This window comes from Cheilinus undulatus, linkage group 12 (genome assembly GCF_018320785.1).
Source record: "Cheilinus undulatus linkage group 12, ASM1832078v1, whole genome shotgun sequence".
Taxonomy (NCBI): domain Eukaryota; kingdom Metazoa; phylum Chordata; class Actinopteri; order Labriformes; family Labridae; genus Cheilinus; species Cheilinus undulatus.
In genome coordinates this window covers 38,114,355-38,138,882 of record NC_054876.1, presented here as the reverse complement: position 1 = coordinate 38,138,882, position 24,528 = coordinate 38,114,355, and the positions used below count along the sequence as shown (strand labels likewise).

Here is a 24,528-nt window from a genome sequence, read left to right as displayed (position 1 = left end):
GTGGGCCCCCACTGTTAACACATATATCTATACAAGTAAGACCGTACGTAAGTATTTTAAATTTTGACTTTGGACATGCATCTTCTTTTTGAGGCAATAAAATAAGATGAGGCTATATTACACTACCAAAAGGAGCATCAAATATAACAGATATACAAAACATAAACTGTATTACAGGTGTTTTTAGTGGATAAGGGTTAAATGCAAATAAAATGTGATACATAAAGGTATGATAAGGTGAGATTTATGTAGTCATATTTACAGTTCAGAACTGAGGCTCTATTATTGCCATCTTCAACTAGTGACCTCACTGATGATACCACCTGATAATAAAGAAATTAAAGAATCAAGAAATTAAGACTTGAATGTTGCCATTTTCTGATGTTACTTTAGGGTTGATATGATTAGTGAATACAAAGGGTGACTAAATTAAATTCATTTGTGTGTCGGCACATAAGTGAGTGCTCCAGTCAGGCCACCAGGGTCAAAACAGTTTGGAAACGCCCCTTTTGCTGTGAATAAGATGTACTATAGACTTTTTGTCCTCGCTCACAGGCTCAGCCCTGAAGTTTTCCTGAAGAGACCAGCTACTGATATCTACTGGCGCCTGGATCAGATTCTCAGACGCAAAGCGGTGAAGTTGCTCTCTGTCTCATTCATTTTCATTCGGTGAAATAATAGTGAATTACGACTGAAATTTCCTGTAACCTTGGATGTTGATCTGTGTCCTGCAGGAACAAGGAGTCAAAGTGTGCATCCTGCTGTACAAAGAAGTGGAGCTGGCACTCGGTATTAATAGCGAGCACAGCAAGAGGACTCTTATGAATATGCACCCAAACATCAAGGTCGGTCACGTCTCCACATAATTTGATTTGCAAGCTACAGAAACACAATGAACAGAGACTTCATCTTCTCAATTAAACCTCTTGTTGTCTCCAGGTGATGCGTCACCCTGACCACGTCTCCTCTGTGGTCTTCCTGTGGGCTCACCATGAAAAGATGGTGGCCATTGACCAAACAGTGGCCTTTGTGGGAGGGATTGACCTGGCCTTTGGGAGGTGGGATGATAGCCAGTACCGGCTAACTGACCTGGGTTTGAGAGAGAAGGTGGACATTGCAAGAGAGGAGGCCACCACAACAGAAACAGTAGTAAGAATAAGTTAAAACAGTCTTTTTAACTTTTCTTATGCTTCTGGTTATATATTTTCCACGGTTCTAGTATGCCTTGAATATGTTACTCTCTTCACACTGATTGATGTCTCTGTTAACTAGGACAATGGCACGGCGGATGGTCAAAACCCCTCTGAACCAGATAAGCAATCAGAGCAGGACCCTGAGGATCTGACTGGCAACACTAAACTGTGGCTTGGCAAAGACTACAGCAACTTTATCAGGAAAGACTGGGTCCAACTGGACAGGCCGTTTGAAGGTAAATTATCTAAATCTCTCTCGGTATCACACTCACTGAGTATCTGCACAGGGAGCTCAAAAGGATTGCTCTCCATTTTTCTAGATAACATAGATCGTACTCAAGTTCCTCGAATGCCGTGGCGTGATCTTTCTGCAGCAATTCATGGCAAAGCTGCCAGGGATGTGGCCCGCCACTTCATCCAGCGCTGGAACTTCACCAAGGTTAGGCTCCAAGGAAAAGTTCAAACTTTCAGTCTGTTTAAAGCTGTCTGAACTGGACTGTCATAGATTTGGCCTGAAAAGCTAAATGTCACTATTCAAGACCAAACTATTCAAGGAGCAGCTTCTTCCACCAAGCAATGACACTATTAAATAGTCCATAAAAAGTCCTCGTATTTTAGTCTTACTTTTAGTCCAAACATCTATTCTCTTGCCTAAATCCGGCACCAAATCGTGGTAGTGTGTTCTCTGCACCCTGCCAAACCTGGGGGCCCTGCTTTCTGCAGCTGACAAGCAGAATAGCTACAGCTGCATTGTTTTTTTTGACAGATTTAACCACAGTGGAGAAATATCATGGATTTTGAATGTCTGACGAAAACTACATTACATTTTAGTCTAGTTTTAGTCATTTTGACGAAAACTAAACTTACTTTTTGTCAGTTTTAGTCATCACAGATCTGTTTTTGTTGGTCTTAGTCTAGTTTTGTCATGGAAAAAAAGGCTGTCGACAAACAGTTTTAGTTTTAGTTTTAGTCAACAAAATTAACACTGCAAGCTGGCAGCACAAAACATGACAAAGGTACAGCAATAGAATGGTATCTTCCAGTAGCAGCTCATGCCTTCTTAGTGTAGATTTTGGCATTTTGAATATTTAATCTCAGTCGAAGTCTTTGGATTTGGATTGTAACATCCAGCATTTCCATCACAACAGTAAACATATTGTGTCAATCATGGCTTTGTCATGGCAGCCAGAAAGTGATGGTTACATCTATTAAAATAAAGAATTTTCCAAGCTTTTGAACATACGTGGCAATATTACTCAACTAAAAGTATATATGATAGGAGTTATTTTTACATATATGTAGACATTTAAGTACAGACATGCATAATGTGCAAATGTTTCCTCGTGTATATATTTCCTACTGACATTAGCTCCCTGCTTGCTACTTTCATTTTGCTATTTATTAAGTTTTTTAAATTCAGCATATTCTCCATTTCTGCTTTCAAGCTAAGCAATTGATAACCATCCTTACGATAAGAAAAACTGGAGCAGGAATCACCTTTCTAATGATTCTTTAGCTTTTATATTTGTTATACAGCTGGGTCTGTTATTTTAAATGCAACTACATAGTTTCTGATTTATATAAACTAAAAATTTAGTATGCATTCAAACCAACAGACCATTCAAACCTTCGCTTAAAAATACTCATGATGATATAATGTCATAAATGGAACAGAACACATATATTTTGGTATTGTTTTGATTGAGATCCCCCTGACAGCAGATCTTACACACCATGCATATAAGATAATAAGTTTTAAAACAATAATCTCTATTTTAGTAATGATTGTATAAAACGTGCAGGAGTTTAAAAAAATCTTCTGACATAATTTTAGCTCCAAGCTTAACAAGAAAAGGAAAATTGTAACACTAAACCTGTCCAAGCCATGCAGCAATGGACCACTCAGTTTTGCCCACTTGTGTTGCTGACGTCTTTTTTTGAATAGAAAAGTCAATTAAAAAAGGCGCTTTGTAATGCACATATGTATATTTACTGAACAGTGAGCCAACATTTCTGTTTAATGGATGAATTTTCAATATTGGGGGATAAAAGCTGTTTAAAAGTGATGACAACATCTAGCACACTGCATTTTGGAGCAACTACAGCAGTGAACGTATTTGTGCAGTTTAGACAAAATTATTTGTATTTTTAAAGTCCTGGTGCTTTTCGATACTATCATTATTCCATCCCTAACTAAGTTTTTGTTGCTGTGGTATAAAACTGGTATCAATATTGTGATTTTAACAAGTATCTTATCAAAGTAGAAAATTTATGGTTTATTGGCAACCTTGTCTCTACAATCGTCTGATAATTTTATAGATTTAATTACCATTCTTACATTTGTGTGACTCAGGTATTAAGATGTAAAAAAGACTTCCCTAGATATTGTTTTTGTAAAATGGCAATCACTTTAAGAAGGTTAAAAAAATTGCTATCTTTTTTGTTTTGTCTTTTCCAGCTCTTCAAAAACAAGTACAAGGATGACTTCTACCCTTACCTTCTCCCCAAGTCTCACAGTACTGCCGACGATCTCACCTACACCATACAAGGCTCCACAAGGGCCAAAGTGCAGGTATTTATGAACAAGCATTCATCAAAGAATACGTTACTCTGCATGCAAAACATGCTAAAGCATTGTAGATCCCATACGAAAAAGTGTTTATGAGATGCACTACAGAAGTTCAAATTGTGCTGCTAGTGTTGTCGTGCTTGTCGTGTCACAGTGCATTGTTATTTCTCCTACAACACTGCCCTGCCAGGTGCATTTATTTGGGCAATGTAGTGCGTTGTAGCCTTTATAAGTACAGTCTCCTATACAAAGACTGTTCCCACGTGATGTTAGTGTGCCAGATAAATCAGACTCTCTGTTCACCGTGGGTGGCAGCCCTGCTGGAGAACAGTGGCCAGTTGTAAAACAAGCTCACCAAGCCTTGAAGAGAACATAACAAAAGGCTTTACAATAGACGCCGGCCAGAAACCTGCACCCTGGATAGAAAATCAGCCTTTTTACATACATGATGACAACACAAACAACTCCCCATACAATTAGCAAGATTAGTCAAGTCACTTTAATGACTGTCAACAAAAAAGATACGTTTTTAAGCCCCTTCTTGAGTCTACATTATACATTGTACATCGCACAGATCAAGCAGGATGTCAGATGTGTTTCTGAGTACAACAAAGAGAGACTGTTCTGGCTTTTGAAGAGCAGCAAGAGTATTCAGTTTTTTGCAACGACAGATGGCGGAACAAGAGCAAATCCTGTGGAGGACAAAAAACACTTCCAACATGTTTATCCTCTTCAGTAAAGCCAGAGAAAACAAATGCACTGCCAGAGATGGAGAGGGAGGGCAAGTGGAAGAATCTAATTTGCAGTAGGCATCATGGGATATGTAGTCAAGATAAAAACAAAAAATAGAATTGGCAGCACAACTGGGATTAGTCCGTGGCTATCTTTCTCACCTTTGATATCCGCAACTTTAGACTCATGCTGGAGTTTTGAGGTGTTCTGGCATTGTGTTTGGTAACAATAGCTGCTGCTGCAGGTGCTTTCATACTCTGTTGTGTGCTGGCCTGTAACCCTAAACCTCTCTCTTCACTGTGCCATAGCTCTCCTATCATGCTGTGTTGATTCCTTACTCCGGTTTCAGATCTTTTGTAAGAGCCAGGGTGCTTTTACAGTGCCTGCATATACAAAGGAGAAGTTAATATTGCAGTGAAGAAACCTTGAACTTCTGCTGCAAAGTCTACAAAGCTTTGGCAAATATGTATGGAGATATGTATGGAGTACCACAAAGATGTGGTACTTACTGTAGCAAGAAAAAGTATGTGAACCCTTTGGGATTTCTTGGATTTCTGCATAAATTGGTCATAAAATGTGTTCTGATCTTCATCTAAGTCACAACAATAGACAAACACAGTCTGCTTAAACTAATACCGCACAAAAAAATGATATGTTTTCATGTTTTTATTGAACGAAACATGTAAACATTTACAGTGCAGGGTGGAAAAAGTATGTGAACCCTAAGTTAATGACTTCTCCAAGAGCTAATTGGAGCCAGGAGTCAGCCAATCTGGAGTCCAATCAATGTGATGAGATTGGATGTGTTGGTAAACCTGCCCTGCCCTATAAAAAACACACACCAGTTTTGAGTTTGCTTTTTTCAGGAAGCATTGCCTGATGTGAACCATGCCTGGCACAAAAGAGCTCTCAGAAGACCTATGATCAAGAATTGTTGACTTGCATGAAGCTGGAAAGGGTTACAAAAGTATCTCCAAAAGCCTTGATGTTAATGTGTCCACAGTAAGACAGACTGTCTACAAATGGAGAAAGTTCAGCACTGTTGCTACTCTCCCTAGGCGTGGTCGTCCTGTAAAGATGACTGCAAGAGCACAGCGCAGCATGCTCAATGAGGTGAAGAATCCTACAGTGTCAGCTAAAGACTTACAGAAATCTCTAGCACATGGTAACATTTGTGTTTACAAATCTACAATAAGTAAAACATTAAACAAGAATGGAGTTCATGGGAGGACACCACAGAGGAAGCCACTGCTGTCCAAAAAAAACCATTGCTGCACGTTTGAAGTTTACAAAAGAGCACCTGGAAGTTCCACATCAATACTGGCAAAATATTCTGTGGACAGATGAAACCAAAATTGAGTTGTTTGGAAGGAACACACAACGCTATGTGTAGAGAAAAAAAGGCACAGCACACCAGCATCAATACCTCATCCCAACTGTGAAATATGGTGGAGGGGCCATTATAGTTTGTGGCTGCTTTGCTGCCTCAGGGCCTGGACGGATTGCTGTCATTGATGGAAAAATGAATTCCCAAGTTTATCAAGACATTTTGCAGGAAAACTTAAGACCATCTGTCTGCCAGCTGAAGCTCAGCAGAGGATGGGTGATGCAACAGGACAACAACCCAAAGCATAGAAGTAAATCAACAACAGAATGGCTTCAACAGAAGAAAATACGCCTTCTGGAGTGGTCCAGTCAGAGTCCTGACCTCAACCCGATTGAGATGCTGTGGCATGACCTCAAGAGAGCGATGCACACCAGACATCCCAAGAATATTGCTGGCCTGAAACAGTTTTGTAAAGAGGAATAGTCCGAAATCCCTCCTGACCGTTGTGCAGGTCTGATCTGCAACTACAGGAAACGTTTGGTTGAGGTTATTGCTGCCAAAGGAGGGTCAACCAGTCATCAGCCTAGGGGTTCACATACTTTTTCCGCCCTGCACTGTGAATGTTTACATGTTTCGTTCAATAAAAACATGAAAACATATCATTTTTTTGTGCAGTATTAGTTTAAGTAGACTGTGTTTGCCTATTGTTGTGACCTAGATGAAGATCAGAACACATTTTATGACCAATTTATGCAGAAATCCAAGAAATCCCAAAGGGTTCACATACTTTTTCTTGCAACAGTATGTTTCCTGCACTCTAGCATTTGTGTGCTACATTTGGATGTTATTGAATTTGTTAAGAGCAAGTTTATATGGTGCATGAAAATAGATCATGTACCTTTAATGTTACTTTTTTAAACACTAAAAATGATTTTAAAATTATTTAAAACTTTTTCATTTTTTCCATACCAGTTGTAAGTTATTTTTTTGAAATATTACAGAGGTATACTTTGAAAAACAATTAACAAACCCAGGAAAGAAAAATTGATTTTAAAAAATGTGTTGAAATGTGCACAATAAATATGTCTATGTCTATGTCATACTGGATGAATTTGAATAAAATATGCTTACCTATGTACAGTGTTTTCATATTATAGTGTTCATGGCTTGTTTCCAGGTGCTGCGCTCTGCTGATCGTTGGTCTACTGGAACCTGTGAGAGCTCAATCCTGAACGCTTACATCCACACCATCGAAAACAGCGAGCACTACATCTACATCGAGGTAATGCAGGAACCCTGCAGGGTTTTACACAAATATAAGGGTGGTGTTATTTATCCTAGTTTCATATCCTAATAGGATATGAGCATTTACAACAGGGGTGTCCAAACTATGGCCCGGGGGCCAAATGCGGCCCACGGTCCAGTTGTAATCGGCCCGCTTTAAAATCTAGAACACGTAGTTTCAGCACAAGGCAAGTGCTACCATGCTAATTCTGTAAAAAAAAAAACATTTTGACAAGAAAAAATTATTGATTTTTTTTTTGCCCACCAAAATAATATCAATGCCTTGTTTTCTAACTTTGTGATGGGCTATGACAGCAAATAGCAGTAACAATATTATTTCAGGGGCGGAGCCAGTGGTAGTTAAGGTGCAACAGGGCCCCCTGAAATTTGATGGCCTCTCCAGAAACAAGGAATTGTCTATTTGCCTTGTCAGCCATTGAATCGAGCATGCAGCGTTTGTTCAGGAGTCAAGCACTGTCATAATCACACAAGCCCTCACTGGCCCTGCTCTTGCCAGGCCATTCTCTTTTGTGCTCTCTAGAAGCTGCTCTTGTAACCCTCCTCCACCTCAGCTCCTCCTTTATTCTGTTTCTGACTTGATCAGTGCCCCTCTGTCGTCACTGATGCCTGCTCTGCTCTAAGTTTTTGCTGCTAAAGCCTTCTACGGTAAGGAAATAGGTTAGATTTAATTTACACAGTAGCCTGCAGCTATCTTCAATTTCTCAGCATATGACTCCCTCTCACTTACACAACACTTAGTATTTTCACATTTTGAAGCCAGTGTTTGTCCAGTCAGGAGGTTTCATGAGTCTAATTTCAATCACAGCCCCGAGTTCTCCTGCCAGCTACCTGCCTGTTTAAGCCCTCAGCTCATACTGAGCTACCATCTGCCTTCTCTCTGCCCTCAGAACCAGTTCTTCATCAGCTGTGGCGATGGGAAAACTGTCTATAATGGGATCGGTGATGCAATCGTGAAGCGAATCTTGCGTGCACACAGGTCTGGTTTTAAAATTCCTGCCAGATTTATGAGGCAGTTCGTTCATTTTGTTCACACATTCTTGAACCTTGGAGCAGCTTTATAAATAATCTGTACTCTGAAAGTGGATTAAAACATGCTAACCAAGAAATTAGAAAAGTACACCTCAGCATACATCACTGAAAACTCATTTACACTCCACAACATAACACTTTTATCTTCTTGTCTTTGGTATCTGAGATTTATTGTGGTCTTTGTTATATGTATTGCACAGTTGTTAAAATGACATGTCTAATAGAATAGAAAATAAACATGAATGTCAATTTCTGTGTTCACAATGGGTCTCTTGCAGAGAGCAGAAGAAGTACAGAGTGTTCGTGGTGGTTCCTCTGCTCCCTGGGTTTGAGGGAGACATCAGTGCCGGAGGTGGAAATGCCATCCAAGCTATTCTGCACTTCACTTACAGGTTAGAGCCTTTTTCCTCCCATTAGTACGCTGCACTCAGCCCAGACAGGAAAAAAGCAACCTCTGAATGTTCATCTTCTTTTGAAGTGTGGAGATGTGGATAGATTTTTCTCTGTCCCTGTCCCTTGTTTGCACTAATGCACGTCAGATCACAGAAAAGCAGCCTTGAGATGCTTTTGTTGACTCATGAGGCTCATGGTTGCCTCTAAACTGAAGTTTGGGGGTTCAAAAACATAAAGAAAAGACAATGTTGAAGTGGTGATGACTGGAGCCATGCTGGTTAGAGAAGGGCTGAATCCCAAACTTCACTGTCACAGACTTTAAGGCGCTCAGAGTTAGTGCTTAATGCTGTCCCACTGTGAAATCATGCTTGACGGCTCTGGTGTGGACTACTCAACAGCAAATGATGTACTTTTTGTGAGTTCCCATGGAGTTACCCAGAGTTCATTGCAGAAACCGGTGATGTGAAAAGTGTGAGAATCTAGCCTGTTGAAGTGGTATTTAATAAAGTTAATTGAAAAAGAAAATATGCAATCAAAGAAAGTAAGAACATGATGTAAATCATTAAGTTAATGGAAGTTTACAGCCTAATGTGTTTTTTGTTGCACATTGGAATAATTTATTGTGTTTTTAGTCAATATTCCTAAGTAGTAGTATTTGTGTTTTGATTTTTGATAGTGTGCTGGAGTTATAAATTAATACAGACATGAGGTAGGCTGGTAAATCTGATTTTCCCCCTTTTTTTAGCATGAAATAACTTATTAAACCTACACTACTCAGAAAAATGAAGACTGGCATAAATCAGCACCCTTAGCACTAACTTTTAAAAGAAAAAACAACATTTGAAGAAATAATAGCATGATGTATATTTAGGTTCTGAAGCTTGACCTATGCCACATCTTTTGGTGGAGGCAAAGCTTATGGCCTATACTGCAACCAGCCAGCAGGGGGAGTGCCAAATGTTTTGGCTTTACTTTTAAAGTGCTGTCATATCGTCCATCTTTTTTATGTGGTTGGTTGTTTTGTAATAGTAATGGGGGTTTTTTGTTTCTTTTTTTAACATAGGACCATGTGCCGAGGGGAGTACTCAATCCTGTCAAGACTTAGTGAAGGTGAGTTTTGTGCCCTATTTGCTCTCATTTCATCTATCTGAGATCACAAAATACCCCTATTTTCCTCTAACACTTTCTTTCTCTGTTTCTCCTTTAAACTAAAGCTCGTGGTGCTTGGTATCTTCCCTAGTCTCCATTTTCATCACTGACACCTTCATCTTCTTTCACCTAAACCTAAACCTTAAACCTCGTAAATCCTTGTGAGTTTCTTAATGAATCTTATTTGTTATGGTAATATGATGTCTGACAGTTAATACGATTCTGGTTTGGGTGCCTTAGTGAAGGAGCTGTGGCCGGAGTACATCTCACTCTGTGGCCTGAGGACTCACTCCAAGCTCTCCGACTCACGTGTCACAGAGCTCATCTATGTCCACAGCAAGACCCTGATCGCTGATGACCGCTGTTATATTATTGGTGAGTCATAACCAGGAAAAGCTCATTTATATACAGATGATCTTTTATCTCTGCTCCTAAATAGGTAATCAGTGCTCCCAAACAAAACAATTAATCAGTGGATGTATTCATAGTTGTTGGAAAACTGTAAAACTAAAGTGCATTTTAATCAGTTCATTTCAGCCATATTTTAATGGTACTTTAATTAAACTGCACTTCATTTAAAATTTCAAGCTTATAATTATATGGAAATGAGTTTTAAGAATGAATATTTTAAAGGCTGATATTTCCTGTTGTATTTTGCTTCTCTTTTCTGCTTTAGATCTTAGTTTATTAGAAGTAAATATTACAATACCATAACAGTAGTAGAAGTAAATTGTAGTGCTGCCAGTTAATTGAGAATGTAATCTAATTAACTACAGGATTTTTGATTAATTAATTGCAATTAATCTTATATTTACCACTAATATAAGTATTGCATTGGAGGTTGATTTTAAAAAATATTAATGATGAACTGATCAGACATATTCGAATTATTACGAGACTGCACATTTGTGTATCTTCGTCGATACTAACAGGCACAGAAGGAGTACAGACTGAGGGCAGTGTGATAACATACTAATCAAACTGAGGTTGTGTTGATCTTTGGGACGAAATTATAAATTAAATGCAAAGGGCATTTTGGCACAAGTTCTCATAAACTTTACTAAGCTACTGTGGACAGTTGTGTGATTACATTAGTGTGCGATTACTTGGCTTACATTTGATAATCAATTTTTTTCCCTTTCTGATGAAATGATCAGAATTAATCAAATTTTGGCAGCACCAATGAACTGAGATGCCTTTGCCTTAAATATGTTATTCTCTAAAGCCAGACTAGGACTCTGCTGTATTCAAATTAACTTTATTGATGCACAAAGAAAGTTACAAATGAGATCCAGCATCAGTTTCAATAATTGAATCTTAGTGGTGTCAGCTTTCCAATTACTGTTCGCCAGAAAACTGGTTAAGAGTTTTATTAAATGGCTTCTTCTACAAGCCCAACATTTCCTAAAACTTTTTTGTGCCACAGAGGGTTCAAGGGCGACACTTAACCTTAAAAGCTTTTGTTGAGCATTTCTTTTTTGTCAATGTTGAAATTTCCAAAAACCTTTTGTTCTGTCTGCTCTGAGTTACACTCTGTTTAACTCTCAGTTAACAGTTCATACACATGTATACGACATTCAGAAAAAATTAAGACCCCCTTTATTTTTTTCTGTTTTGTTATGGTGCAGCCTAATGGATTAATTTATTCCTCTACACTCAGTACCCCATAACAACAACATGAAAACAGAATTTTAGAAAATGTGCAAATAAAATTAAAATCATTGAAATAATACATTGCCAGAAGCTTTTTGACCCTTTGTGGAAACACTTGAGATTTAGCTCAGGACCTACCCATTTTTCTTGATAGTTGCTGAGATGCTTCTACACGTTGATTGGAGTCCACTTGTGGACAACAAAATTGATTAAACATGATTTGGAAAGGCACACCCCCCTACACAGAATGCCTTACAGCTGATAATGCATAGAGAATGCAGAGCACAAACCAAGTCAATGAGCAGAATAACAGCTGGAAAATAGCTTCTGTTAGGTGCCATTAATGAACAAACCGCAGTGAAAATATATTTGAAATATGCCAAAGCATTGTGATTGGGAGATTACTACACCGCTTTCCACATAATTAAGCAAATGACATTTTTCTCTTATTTTCCGAAATATTAATGCAAATGACAGTCAGAGTATTTTTCAAGTCATCAGCTATTAGAGCATAATTCACATGTTTTTGAACAAACTTCATAATGATAACTGTTATTTTTTTTTAAATAAAAACCTCAAAATGCACTTTTCCACATTATTAAGCAGGCCACAGGTTTCAAGCAATATGGAAAGAAATAAAATCTCTCTGCTGCCGAAAAGTGTCAAATAGTGCACTGCCTTGGACAAGGAATGAAAACATCAGATATTTCATGGAAAATTAATTGTGATCAATGTACTGTAAAGAAATCTGTGGCTGATTCAGAGCACAGATGGGTTCGTGCAGATAAAGGCATAATGAGGAAGGTTTCTGCCAGACAAATTCATCAGATTAAGAGAGCAGATGCTAAAATGCCATTACAAAGCAGCAAACGGGTTTTTAAAGCTGCTGGTGTGTCTGGAGTCCCACCAACCTCAAGGTATAGGATCCTCCAGAGGCTTGCAGTCATGTGAAAAACCTACTATTCGGCCGCCCTAACCAGTGCTCACAAGCAGAAATGGTTGCAGTGGGCCCAGAAATACATGAAGACTCATTTTCAAACAGTCTTGTTTACTGATGAGTGCTGTGCAATCCTGGATGGTCCAGATGGAGGAGTAGTGGATGGTTGGTGGATGGCCACCATGTCCCAATAAGGCTATGATGTCAGCAAGGAGGGGGCGGAGTCATGTTTTGGGCCGGATTCATGAGGAGAGAGCCGGTAGGCCCCTTTAGGGTCCCTGAAGGTGTGAAAATGACCTTGGCAAAGTATATAGAGTTTCTGACTGACCACTTTCTTCCATGGTACAAAAAGAAGAACAGGGCCTTCTGTAGCAAAATTTTCTTCATGCATGACAATGCACGGTCTCATGCTGCAAAGAATACCTCTGTGTCATTTCCTGCTATGGGTATAAAAGGAGAGAAACTCATGGTGTGGCCCCCATCCTCCCCTGACCTCAACCCTATTGAGAACCTTTGGAGCATCATCAAGCTAAAGATCTATGAGGGTGGGAGGCAGTTCACATCAAAACTGCCGTTCTGGGAGGATATTCTGGCATCCTGCAAAGAAATTCATGCAGAAACTCTCCAAAAACTCACAAGTTCAATGGATGCAAGAATAGCGAAGGTGATATCAAAGAAGGGCTCCTATGTTAACATGGAACTTGGTCTGTTAAGATGTTTTTGATTGAAGTAGCTTTGATTTCAGTAAATATGACCCTCTAATGCTGCAAATTCAACAAATGACCATTTTCAGTTCTTTACAACCAAAAACTGTTTTAAAACTCTGCCGTGCTTAATAATGTGGAAAAGTGCATTTGGGGTTAGTATTTAAAAAAAAAAAAAAAAAAAAAAAACAGTTATCATTATGAAGTTTGTTTAAAAACATCTGAATTATGCTCTAATGGCTTATGACTTGAAAAATACTCTGACTGTCATTTGCATTAATATTTCAGAAAATAAGAGAAAAATGTCATTTGCTTAATAATGTGGAAAGCGGTGTAAAAGCCTACAAATGAAACCAAAAGTCATAATGATATAAGGAGTGACATTAAATGGTGAAATTACCAAGAGACCTGAGGTAATTTAACAGTACTTTTTAGTTGGATGGCTGAATTATCTCCATTTATTCAAAACAAAAAGATCAGTACTTTTCTGAGGGATGTAATCTATCTCAGAGGACACACTGCTGAGACCAAACAGCCTCTAAATATTATACATCACAAGCGTATAATTATTGCATGTGCAGGGATTTAGTACATTTGTGGGAAGGTAAAAATTGCACTTATTTAAAAAAATGTAATATGACCATAAAAACTAGATGTTTATGGTTATTGTTTGTTTTAGCCTTTTTATGACTGTCGGTGGGTTCAAGTCAGCTTAAGCTTATCACATCTAAAAATGTGGTCATGGCAATTTTGTTTGCCATGAAACAGGAAGTAGTTTCTTCAGAGAAAATTATAAACAATGCACAGAAACACTGGACCGTAAGTCTACATTGGAGCTATCTCAGCTGGTGCAACACTGCATTTGAACTTGAACACATCGCTGGTATTACCCGTAACTATTCTTAAAATATGTGTTCCAGGATCAGCCAACATCAATGACCGCAGCATGCTGGGCAGCAGAGACAGTGAGATGGCGGTGTTTGTGGAAGATGAAGAGCGGGTCCCATCCGTCATGGGAGGGGAGGAGTACCAGGCAGGACCCCTCACTCTCGCTCTGCGTAAAGAGTGTTTCAGGTCAGGAACAAAAATGTAATAAACAACATTAGAAGTAGGGATTCACAGATACTGTAACCAGTGTGGTTACAGTATCCATGGATGCCAATACCAAGCCTAAGTACTCGTACTCATAAAACATGCATGTATGAAGTCAAAGTTTGTTGGTATTTTAACATAACCGAGGATGAAAAAGGTCAAGGAGAATGAAAGCAATGCACTGATAAATTTTCAAGAGGAGGAATGTCGAACATACCTGACACACCAAACAGACTGTTTCATATATCCATTGCATGGATATATATCATCTGGGAAACTTCCCATACAAAGCATTTCAGAGGGCAGGACATTTAATACAGACCAATAACATAAAATTTAATACAGACCAATCATAACAACAAGACAAAATGAGATAGCTGGGCATGTGCAGCTTCAGTGGAAACCTGGGCTATGTATGAAGAGAAAGATTTTTTTTGCCAAAGGCGGTTGAGAGACATGCAAAAATATCTTCTCTGCCAAGATATCCTTTTAAGGTGGTTCTTTGCTCTTGTTTTATAAAGAAATATGGTCCATGTCTGATTAAACTTCTGCTTTACTACAGCTACATCCATGCTAATAGCTACCACATCGGTAGCTACTATACACACCAGCCAACCCCAACCATACAGTTTTCAAACTTATGCTGGAATAGGCAAGGAGGAGAGCAAAAACATATTTTCTGTCATGAAAAGCTTGTTGTTTTTCACCTCATTTTTCACACAGAGGCATGGTCCAGTTCTGAAAGAACTGCCTCTAATTTTGGCTACTTCCAAGCTAATTGCTGCACTGGTGGCAGCCATTGCTATTGACTAACTAAAGCACTCCTGTAGCGACTGCCTCGTTCCCCTCATATGACGCTGGTTGGTCCGAACCATTTTCGGTTCCTCACAAATGTTGTGGATTGGAGCGTTTCAAGCTGGATTTGGCTGGCAGTCTGTCAAATCAATCTGCTATGCGACATTGATGAAGAAGGTCAATGAAGACAATACAAAAAAACCTTTTGAAATAATTTTAAGAACATTTGTTGCATTGCATTATTTGTACTTGGTACTGGTGAATACTCAGAGTACTTGTACTTGCAGGAAAAAAGTGGTCTGGAAAAAGAGGTATCAGTGCTCCCAAATTCAAAGTTAAGATGCAACCTCACATGGTATTGTTGCAAAAATAATGTACAGAGCTACAATTAAAGCATGTCTAGGCTATTTGAGAGGAGATAGCTTTGTTTTCTGTGCACTGGGAGGCATCAGCTTCTAAATGCTGTCATGCAAAAAGTGTGCAGCATCTTTGATGAAACACTTTTTCCCACCAAAATAAATTAAAGCAAACTTTTCATCAATATGTATTATCAGTATATAGCACCTTTCAGATAAATTCAAGTGCTTTATCAAAGAGTTGAAAAATTCATATTTATACCAATTTATTGTTACCCTAGCCATATTCAACTTTTCTTTTTCTAACAGCCTTATTAAGTGAACCTTTGAGTAGTTTAAATGCACTTATTCTCCCCTCCAGTGTCCTTGTTGGAGCTTCTACGGACCCTAGCATCAATATTGACGATCCAATCAGTGATGAATTCTTCTCCCTGGCCTGGAATGCACCGGCTAAACAGAATGCCATCATTTATGACAAGGTATAAATGCAACGCTTTTGCCTGTCACAAAATATTCAAAGTCATGGTAACTGTGAATAGTAAGAACATTTTTAGCATCTACAGTAGCTAACAAAATCCTCCCAACAAGGCTGTTGGCCAAAAAGGGGTTCCAAAACCTCTATAAGTTCTCATAATTAACTCTAGCTAACACTTTGCTCATATTTTGCTGTTTTCAACCTTCTCATTTTTTATATCTGATCTTTTGAGGCTTTTACAATCCTCACAGTTAACACACTTGTGCTGCTGCTAGCTAAAGTTGGTATCTCAGTAAACCTCAGTCCTGCTGTCCTCTCAGGTGAGATTTGTCTCACTGCTGTTGTCCTAAACCCCCTTTTTCCTAAGGTTACAGATTAGCCAACATTTAAAAAGACTGGTGACTTTCTTTCTTCATTTCTCTTTTTAAACTAAAGCTTTAGGTGCTCTGCATCTCCATTTTCATCACTGTCATGTTCTTCTTTCACATCTCTTCTTAAACCTCATAGATCTATGTGAGTTCCTTGATAAAATGTTTTTTGGAGTGTTCAGACCGAGGAATTTACTCTTCATCATATAAAGTACACATGACTTGATTTCAAAGGCTGAGATATGTAAAATGCTGTAGCGATTTTGGGAGTTGTTTTCTCCTTGTAGCTACCTAACAAGCACCCTACCACTCGTGTCATTCTTAGATAAAGGTAATGGCTTTACATCAATCTTGTTAAAATGCTGGGCAGAGTTTGGAGAACATCCATGAGAGCTGAGCTAAAAAGGTTCTTACAGATTTCTAACGTTAAAATTGGACTGTTGCTTGGTATGTATTAGCTTTTGGCAAATCCAGGGCTCAGTCGACTGATGCTCTGGGATCTTTAACATCAGGATTGGTTTCTGATTCAGATGTCCCTAATCAGTATACTAAGATGTTAATACCCATCACTTCTTTGTTCTTTCTCTTTCTTGTGTCATCTGCTTGTAAACAGGTCTTCAAATGCCTGCCCTACAACACAGTCCACAACATGCGGGAGCTGAGGGAGTACTCCAGCGAGGAACGACTCTGTGACTCAGACCCTGAGAAGGCCACAGAGGAGCTGAAGGGAATTAGAGGGCTGCTGGTCCACTTCCCCCTCAGGTTCCTGTGTGAGGAGAACCTGCTGCCCCCTCTGGGCACCAAAGAGGGCATGGCTCCTGTAGGGCTGTGGACATAACCACAGCTAAGCCCACGTCTGACCACTATGTGACAGTTAAAGGGCTGCTGTAGCACACACTCCATAATCACCATGTTCAGCACAGCACACTAAAGTAGTTTCAGCACTGGCACTTCAATGAGGAAGGAATGACATCACCATTTTTTATTCACTGGCCTCTTTTACATATGCACTCCTGAAAATTTCAAGATGATTTCAGGACTGACTGCCCCAGAAAAAAGGATGATGTGGAAATCCCTGTTTAATGTCAAAGACGACAAAGCAATAGTGTCTATTAGTTTTTGACTTTATGGCAGTGCTTTTTTTGATGGGACATATTCACAGTCAGTACGTTTACTTGCATGGTTAAGTAAGTCAGTTTAACTGGATTCATTTATAAATCCATTGGGGCAGAACAGATTTATTGACAACAGCTACTCCGCCTCTGCTATGGTTGATAGTCATGCCCTTTTTTAGCTAGTTACTATAGGCCTTCCTGCTGATCTTGCTGATGAGTTAACAAGAGACAAAGTAGCTGTATGTTAAATAGCAAAAACTTGAAAAAACTTTAGATTTCGTACATACGCTTACCATACTTCTAGCATATTGAAATGCACGCTTTTCCTCGTGCTTTACCATGCAACTTAAGCTTGTGTCCACAGCTGCTGTTTTTCGCACTAGCAGCACACACAAGCTTAGTGTCAGAGCACTTCACACTAATATTGCTTGGTTGGATGTAAAAGTCGAATTTTGCTTTCCGTGGTAGCACCTGTAACGTTGTTTTACACAGCACCAGGTGCATAATATTTCACTTTATTCAAAAAAATATCACAGGGAAAACAGAAAAACAATGAGAAGCATTTCTGTCCCGGCATTTGCAGCAAAGACCCAGAAACTCAACCCTCAAAGGGGTTTTCAGACATGCAAAAATCCTATACTAGAGTGTTTTTTTTTTCCAGCAATAAACCTTAAAGGCATGTTTTGGGGACCTCTGAGACCAATATAAAATTGTCTTAAAAAGGGAAAATATGTCCCATTCAAGGTACTGATAGTACATTAAAATGAGTGTTTTACATTTAAAGTAATGTAATGATATTTGTTATTAAATTAGTTCAAAGAAAATAATGGTTTTGATTAGAACTAAAGACTGAAATGTAGGATTTTTGCTTAGTAAAACTGGACTAAAAAGCCATTAAGTTTTCATGAAGCGAAACTTGACTTAAGCCTTAGAGAGAAAATGCCTAAAATGTGCACAAAATACTAAATGGCATTCTAATCTAAAGACTGAGATGATATTCAAAATAACTGCCCAAATTAGCAATGCCTCAAAACAGGAAGTTAGAGCAGTTACTCCTTTGCCACTGCTGTTGACAAAGCTGTTATCATAAGTCCTGCCCCTTAAGTTAATTGGCTAATGAGGGAGTCATTGATGAACCTGTTCCAAAAGTTAAACTGTTAGCGTTAGCAAACTGCTAGCAACCGATAGTTTAGTGAGTGGTGAGGACACTTGAGCATTAAGGATATTGAGCTGGGATATATTGGTTTTTATTGAAAATAAGCAAAAAATAGCAGCTGTGGACACATGCTATTATGCTCTTTTGACTTCTGGCTAGAAGCCATACATCACCACTGGGAGCATGTGCAAAACACATAGTCCAGTTTGGGACTGATTGAGGTGTTTGCATGCAGGAGTAAATCGATCTCCATCGACATCATCTTTCCTAAAATCTGGAGCATGACCCACACTTTTAAAATCTGTTTTTTTAATCTAAAAAGTATTTGTCCTGATGAAGCGCCAAGGCATGCTTTATCATCACTGTAAGTCTATGCAGCCGCTTGAGCTTCACTGCTCATAATGTGCTGGAATACAAAACAGCACAGACTACACCTGCAGGGGTTGGCGCCACTTTTTAACCACTTTTCTCCTTGTTATAACCATGCATTTAAAGAAAAAGGTGGAATATACCGTTTGGAGACTGAAAGCACCCCTAAGTAGGAACAACAGGTCATGGGCAAAGAGGGAACAGTGTTGTGCAGACTCCAACAGGTGCTACTAAAAAGGCAACAGCTGCACAGAAACTGCAGGTTGTGGACTTCACCAAACAAAATTTTAATCGCCAAGCTGTAGAAATGTCTAAGCCTTTTTCTAAAACTGTTTATATTCCAGATTTTACAATTGGTTTGTTAGTCTGACTTTGAGAAATTTGTTTAATACAATACTAGTTGGACGAACATGTTAACCAACATTTTAAAAATCTAATTTTATCTGGGCTTACACAGTAATTTAAGTTTTTTGATTGCATGTAAACATACTGACTGCACATGTTGGTGAGCACAAAGGAGTAGGAAGCAGCTTCATTACGTGCACCAAGATTGCACTGGTCCCACAATATCAGCGTCATCACAGCCTCCCACTCATCACAGTGAAATTTCCTGATTACCTGCTGCATCCACACATCAACTCACCTTGACTTCTTGCAGAAATTAAGAGAAGGGCTGGCGGAGAATGTGCACAAAAATATAAGAGTGAAAAATGCTGCCACTTTAGTTCAACATGTAGCCCTTCTCTGGAATTTTCAGGAGTTATGTTAAAGGGGTAATGTGTGTTTGACTGACAATGAGCTATTCTGATCATAACCACTGTATTGTTGATTTTATGATGATTACATTTTAGAACATTAGATTAGACAACATGTACTTGTCAGTTCATTCTCCATGTCTGCTTCAGAACTTCTTCAGCACAATCTGAACGGATGCTAGTGAAAAAAAGAATAACACAAATGAATGTATGAGTCAGGGGAGGATGTGAGGTTGTATTGGAAGCCTAGCATCTCACATGATCTGGGAACATAGTGTACAGTTATTGGTGCAAGGTTTAGGTGGGAGGCTCTGTCTCTCTCTCTTTCACTGTCTTTCTCTCTCACGCTCACTCTCACTCTCCCCCTCTGAGGCTTCACCTCTCACTGCAGTGCCAGCAAATCTGTCAGAACATTTGTGGTTGTTATGGTGACGGATATAAAGAGATGACTGGATTGGAGCTGAAACAAAAACTGGATAAGGCAGAAAAAGGAGAGAACTGATAATGGGGATAACTTAGTAAATCAGGATGATGTAGCAGAAGAAAGGAGGCAGTATGTGGCAAGAGCAGCACCGAAGATTTCTGTGAAAATATTTGAGTAGATTTGGATAAAAGATCAGGTGGGAAACTGTGGGAGGGAAATAAAAGCAGGACAAGATAATGAAAGGGTGTTAGGTTGATTTACTGTTAATTTTCTTTTTCAAAGTCACCATGACAACCAGGAGAATTATTATTTCAACGTGTTGTCAGCAGTCGAGAACAGAACATTCCTCTATCCACTCTGCTCTGACATAGCTGTCTGGAGTGGAGACATAAACTGTTTGACCTATTGTATTTTTCTATATTTCCACAGTTATGCGTCCAGGTGCAATAAAATGTCCAGAATATCCTCCCTATAACAATGTGTGAACAAAAAGCATTTGTTCAGGTGCATTCCAATGATTACGTGTTTTGTTTTACATGACATAACTTGTATTAAGTTCAAGATGCAGCTCCCAAGTTTGGAGCATTATCAAGTCAGATTTTAACTTTAAAATGCAAATAATTTTGTGCTGTTTTTATAAATTTATGTCATTTATTCTATGTATTCCCTTTACTGAGCCATGGGCATCCAAGTGACTACTAGTAAGAATTTTAGAAAGGTCCTAAGATGTAAAATGTAGCATTAGCGATAAAAATAATCCCCTTTAAACTTACTAAATATCATGATATATTTGAACAGAAAGCATAATAGGATTCCTTCTTTATGTACTACATCATTTTATAATTGTGTGTCCTTAGACATGGGTGGCATCAGAGGAGTTTGACCAAAATTTCAAACTAGCAAGTGCAATGTTTCTAAAACCACTAAATATAATTTCTTAAGGTTTCAAACATGAGACAAACTGTAAAACTTCAATTAATAGCCCAAGTTATTTACTCATTTACTTCAACTTATGAAATATGTCTTTATGTATATTGTGCTAATTCACAGGCAATGTTGTCTCAAGACACTTTACAAACCAGGGCATAAACAGAAATCTTGCATTAATTTTAAAACTTTTAAAGGCTCTGTTCATGCATTTGAAGACTTTTAAAGTCACACACTGTATATGTTTTGTACTGATCGTAAGATAAAAATATAACAATATAGAATTGTGTCTTGTTGTAGCATGTGAAACAATCTTTCTAAACGCGTTTTGAGATAGACCATGAGGATAAAACACCTCAGTTTGTTAGCCCAAAGTAGCTATCAATGGAAGATCTAGTTTTTTGTACTTAAGCGGCCTAAAAGCAAATTATAGCCATAGTGTTGTTGTAGAAATCATGCCACTCTTGCAGATTAAAGCTATAGCTCGTTATAGTTGAGTTCTAAAAGGTTTAAGAGTTTAGTACCATGTGTCTAGAAAGGCTGTGAATTTTCCCAACATATAATAAAGAAATGCTGGCACATCTAAATTCATTAATCATGTGTCCTAAGTATGTATCTTTAAAAACAAGAGCATAAAAACTAGCCTACATCCATGCTTGATGAATATATAAATGAAATGCTAAAAATTTTAAGACCCTCTAGGGGTGCATGTAAGACTTTTTAATACATTTTAAAGCCTGAATTTTCCATAAATGGATTTTTTAGACCCCCAGATGCCCTGAGGTCAAGACCCAACATTAAGTGTCTTGGGTGCAGCACTGAGCAACATTCAGCAACGTTACTGTTAGTGCTGTACAATTTGGTATCAATGTGCAATTGCGATTATACTGGACAGTTTGCAGCTTGTTATTGTGATTTTGTTATAACACATAAATGGTATAATGAGTCTACCTGCCTCGTTATCATGGAAAATGCAGAGAATGATGATAATGTTGAAATGTGCATTTCTCAAGTTTTTACGGCATTGCATACATTTAACCATTTTTATTGCAAAATGGATGCTCAAAAGATGGGTTAGTGAAGCAGTGAACTTTGACTTTCACATTCATGAAAATGTATAATAAATACAGTGAAATTTCTTCAGAAGCAATTTATCCATAGTAGCCTGCATCTGATTATGAGAATACAGCAAGTGTTTTGCCATATAGGAGGAAGCTGGGGTGAAGGAGGTTGAGCTTTGACAGCAGCGGCAGTGTGATGCATAAGCACTGATGAAACAGGGATTCATGAGAAGGACGTCATGTAAGAGCTAAGAGCTTTGATTGGCCATGAGAGCTGGGAGGTGATAAATGGGGTCAGCTAGCTTAGCTGATCAAGGCTAGGTGCATGGCTTCTGTGTCCTGCATGAACTAATGCAAAGCTTCATATTTTCCAAAAAATAAAAGTTTTTCTTTACTGAAGAAAAAGTACTTATACAACTACAATAGTGGCACTGCTGCAGGTATTTCTGTAAACCTTTAAAGCACTAGTTAATATAAAGTAAAAGCAGCCTTTTAGCCATTATGTAATTGCACATCCTGCATCCGTGATTACAATTGCCTTTATTTGGGACAGTTGTCAATCCGAGACAGGCCCTATGTAATTAAACTCATGCACAGAAAAGATAGGACAATTATCAACTATAGACTATTATAATGTATACCAACAAAAAAAATGTAACTAATATCACTCTCAAGACTAAGCTAGCCTACGGAGCAATGTATATATATCAGAATGTCTTTACTTCCTTTTAGTATATGCTATAGCATTAATATTTGGCACAGGAGATGAAAAAACAAATGTTTTCATAACTTCACAATTATTTTCTCTCTAAAGCCAGCACACTGCCTGCCAATCCCTGGGGTTTAAATTTCATTAGGTTTTAACTTGAAGAAGCATTGCAAATATTTTGTGGACAGAAACACTCATATGCATCCTAAGATCATCTCTTACATTGTTTTCCCCACTGTTACCCTTTATTACCCGGTATTTCTTGGCACTATGTTGAAGTGTATCTTCATTTTTTTGTGTGTTGCTGCTTTTTCCCATTGTGTTTGAACAATCTCATAACAAAATGGATAATGGCCTGTAATTGCCTTTATTTGTCAAAATGTGCAGCAACACTTGACTAGTAAAAGAGACAGGGCCTTAAATTAGGATGGGCTTTTATTTAAAGTTTTATGGTAGTCTTTCAAAGTTAAACAGTACCTCAGTGAAGCACGTGCTCCATACCAAAGTTTTCAGTGAATTGCCAGCAGAGACAGTCAGCAGTGTGTATGTGGACCTTGTGAATGGAAATTCCTGTTTTGTATTCTGAGCCTTTGGGTAGTTTTCACTGGACATCAACAATATATAACATCAAATGAATAAATGTCCAATGTCCTTAGAAAGGCTGATATATAAATAAATGTGTTGGAATGCTGTATTTTTGTGGATGGCTGTAACATAATCCAGCTCAATCTCCCTTAAAGTAAAACTGGTTGAACCTATGTCAGAGCAAGAGGAAGTGAACAGATTGCTTCATAATCTTTGGAGACATGCCCACAAGTCAACAACACTACCTGTGTGCCCCACAGGAATGCCGCCTTACGCTACATGAGGCACCTTTCGCAAGGCCATCTGTGTTTAAAGTGGTATAAAGCTGGCCTCGGAAATATGAATGTTTTCCTTTGGGAATTATTAAAAGGCCACTATGGGTCCTTGCACACTAGAAGCTGTAAACTGGCAGGCCTTTTTCACATGGCACAAAGTGGTTGCCTTTTATTTGCTTGAATACTTCTGTAGAAATATCTGTAATCACAAGTGACCTTATGCTATTTCTATGCAATCATTTTTTCATGACAGTACAAGCCAGCATTGCAATACTTATCACTTACATTACTAAAAGAAACTTGTATTTAACATGTACCTATTACCCATAACTGCCACCATTTGTAAACCTTATTGTATGCATTAAATGTAGGCCATATTTTATGTATAGGTTACTAACACTCAGGAGGGAGGAACATGAATATTTGTACTCAACTGCTTAAGTATGGTTGTGAACACCTTTTCTTTAATGTATTATACTTTTTTCATTCATTGTTTTCATTGTTTTAATTGAAATTGAATTAGTATGCTGGCAATTAAAAAGTCTAATCAACTAAAAATGTCAGCTCAAAATGTTGGTTTTCCATGTTCTGTTATAACCATTTTGTTTTCAATTCTAATAGTCATAGGTCATTCAAATGTACTGGAAGATAACTATATTTCTACTTGTGAAAATAAAGAATCATTTTATGTTTTGTCATGTCTTCTTGGATGTATTATTTCATCAATCAAAAAAGTAACTGCAAAAGTGGCGAAAGGAAACAAAAAAATCAATCAAAGATTGAGAGGAGAATTGTTTATGATAAAAGACACATTGAGTCGTGTGAATTATGTTTAACTTTCATAAAACTTCCTTCGGGGTGTTAAGTGATAATCTAGGTCAGTGCAGGACAGGTATGTCAGACGATGACCTCAGCTGTGCTGCCCAGAGCAGACAGCGCCTATTGCGTAGGTTGAAAACGTCCACTGTAATTTCCCAGGTAATTTGTCCCTGATGAAGCACCGTAGCGAACCAACAGACGAAAACACTTGAGGAGTGTTGTGTGCAGCCAATCGTCAGAACAACCCTGCAAGACT

The 24,528-nt window shown here is 38.4% G+C and overlaps 1 protein-coding gene across 2 annotated transcripts in view; it reads left to right on the top strand.

Moving 5' to 3' along the window:
* The window catches only part of pld2 (phospholipase D2), a 38,905-nt gene extending 14,810 nt beyond the window's left edge, over positions 1-24,095 (top strand). For both annotated transcript variants that reach the window (XM_041800989.1, XM_041800990.1), the window contains 14 exons: positions 556-634; positions 735-845; positions 940-1,149; positions 1,273-1,429; positions 1,514-1,632; positions 3,652-3,765; positions 6,999-7,103; positions 8,014-8,102; positions 8,434-8,547; positions 9,612-9,658; positions 9,938-10,072; positions 13,912-14,065; positions 15,596-15,713; positions 16,691-24,095. In XM_041800989.1, coding sequence (XP_041656923.1) covers positions 556-634; positions 735-845; positions 940-1,149; positions 1,273-1,429; positions 1,514-1,632; positions 3,652-3,765; positions 6,999-7,103; positions 8,014-8,102; positions 8,434-8,547; positions 9,612-9,658; positions 9,938-10,072; positions 13,912-14,065; positions 15,596-15,713; positions 16,691-16,915 — 1,777 coding nt within the window. In that variant the 3' untranslated portion in view covers positions 16,916-24,095. The remainder of the gene's footprint in view (positions 1-555; positions 635-734; positions 846-939; positions 1,150-1,272; positions 1,430-1,513; positions 1,633-3,651; positions 3,766-6,998; positions 7,104-8,013; positions 8,103-8,433; positions 8,548-9,611; positions 9,659-9,937; positions 10,073-13,911; positions 14,066-15,595; positions 15,714-16,690) is intronic.
* Positions 24,096-24,528: the final 433 nt, after the last annotated feature.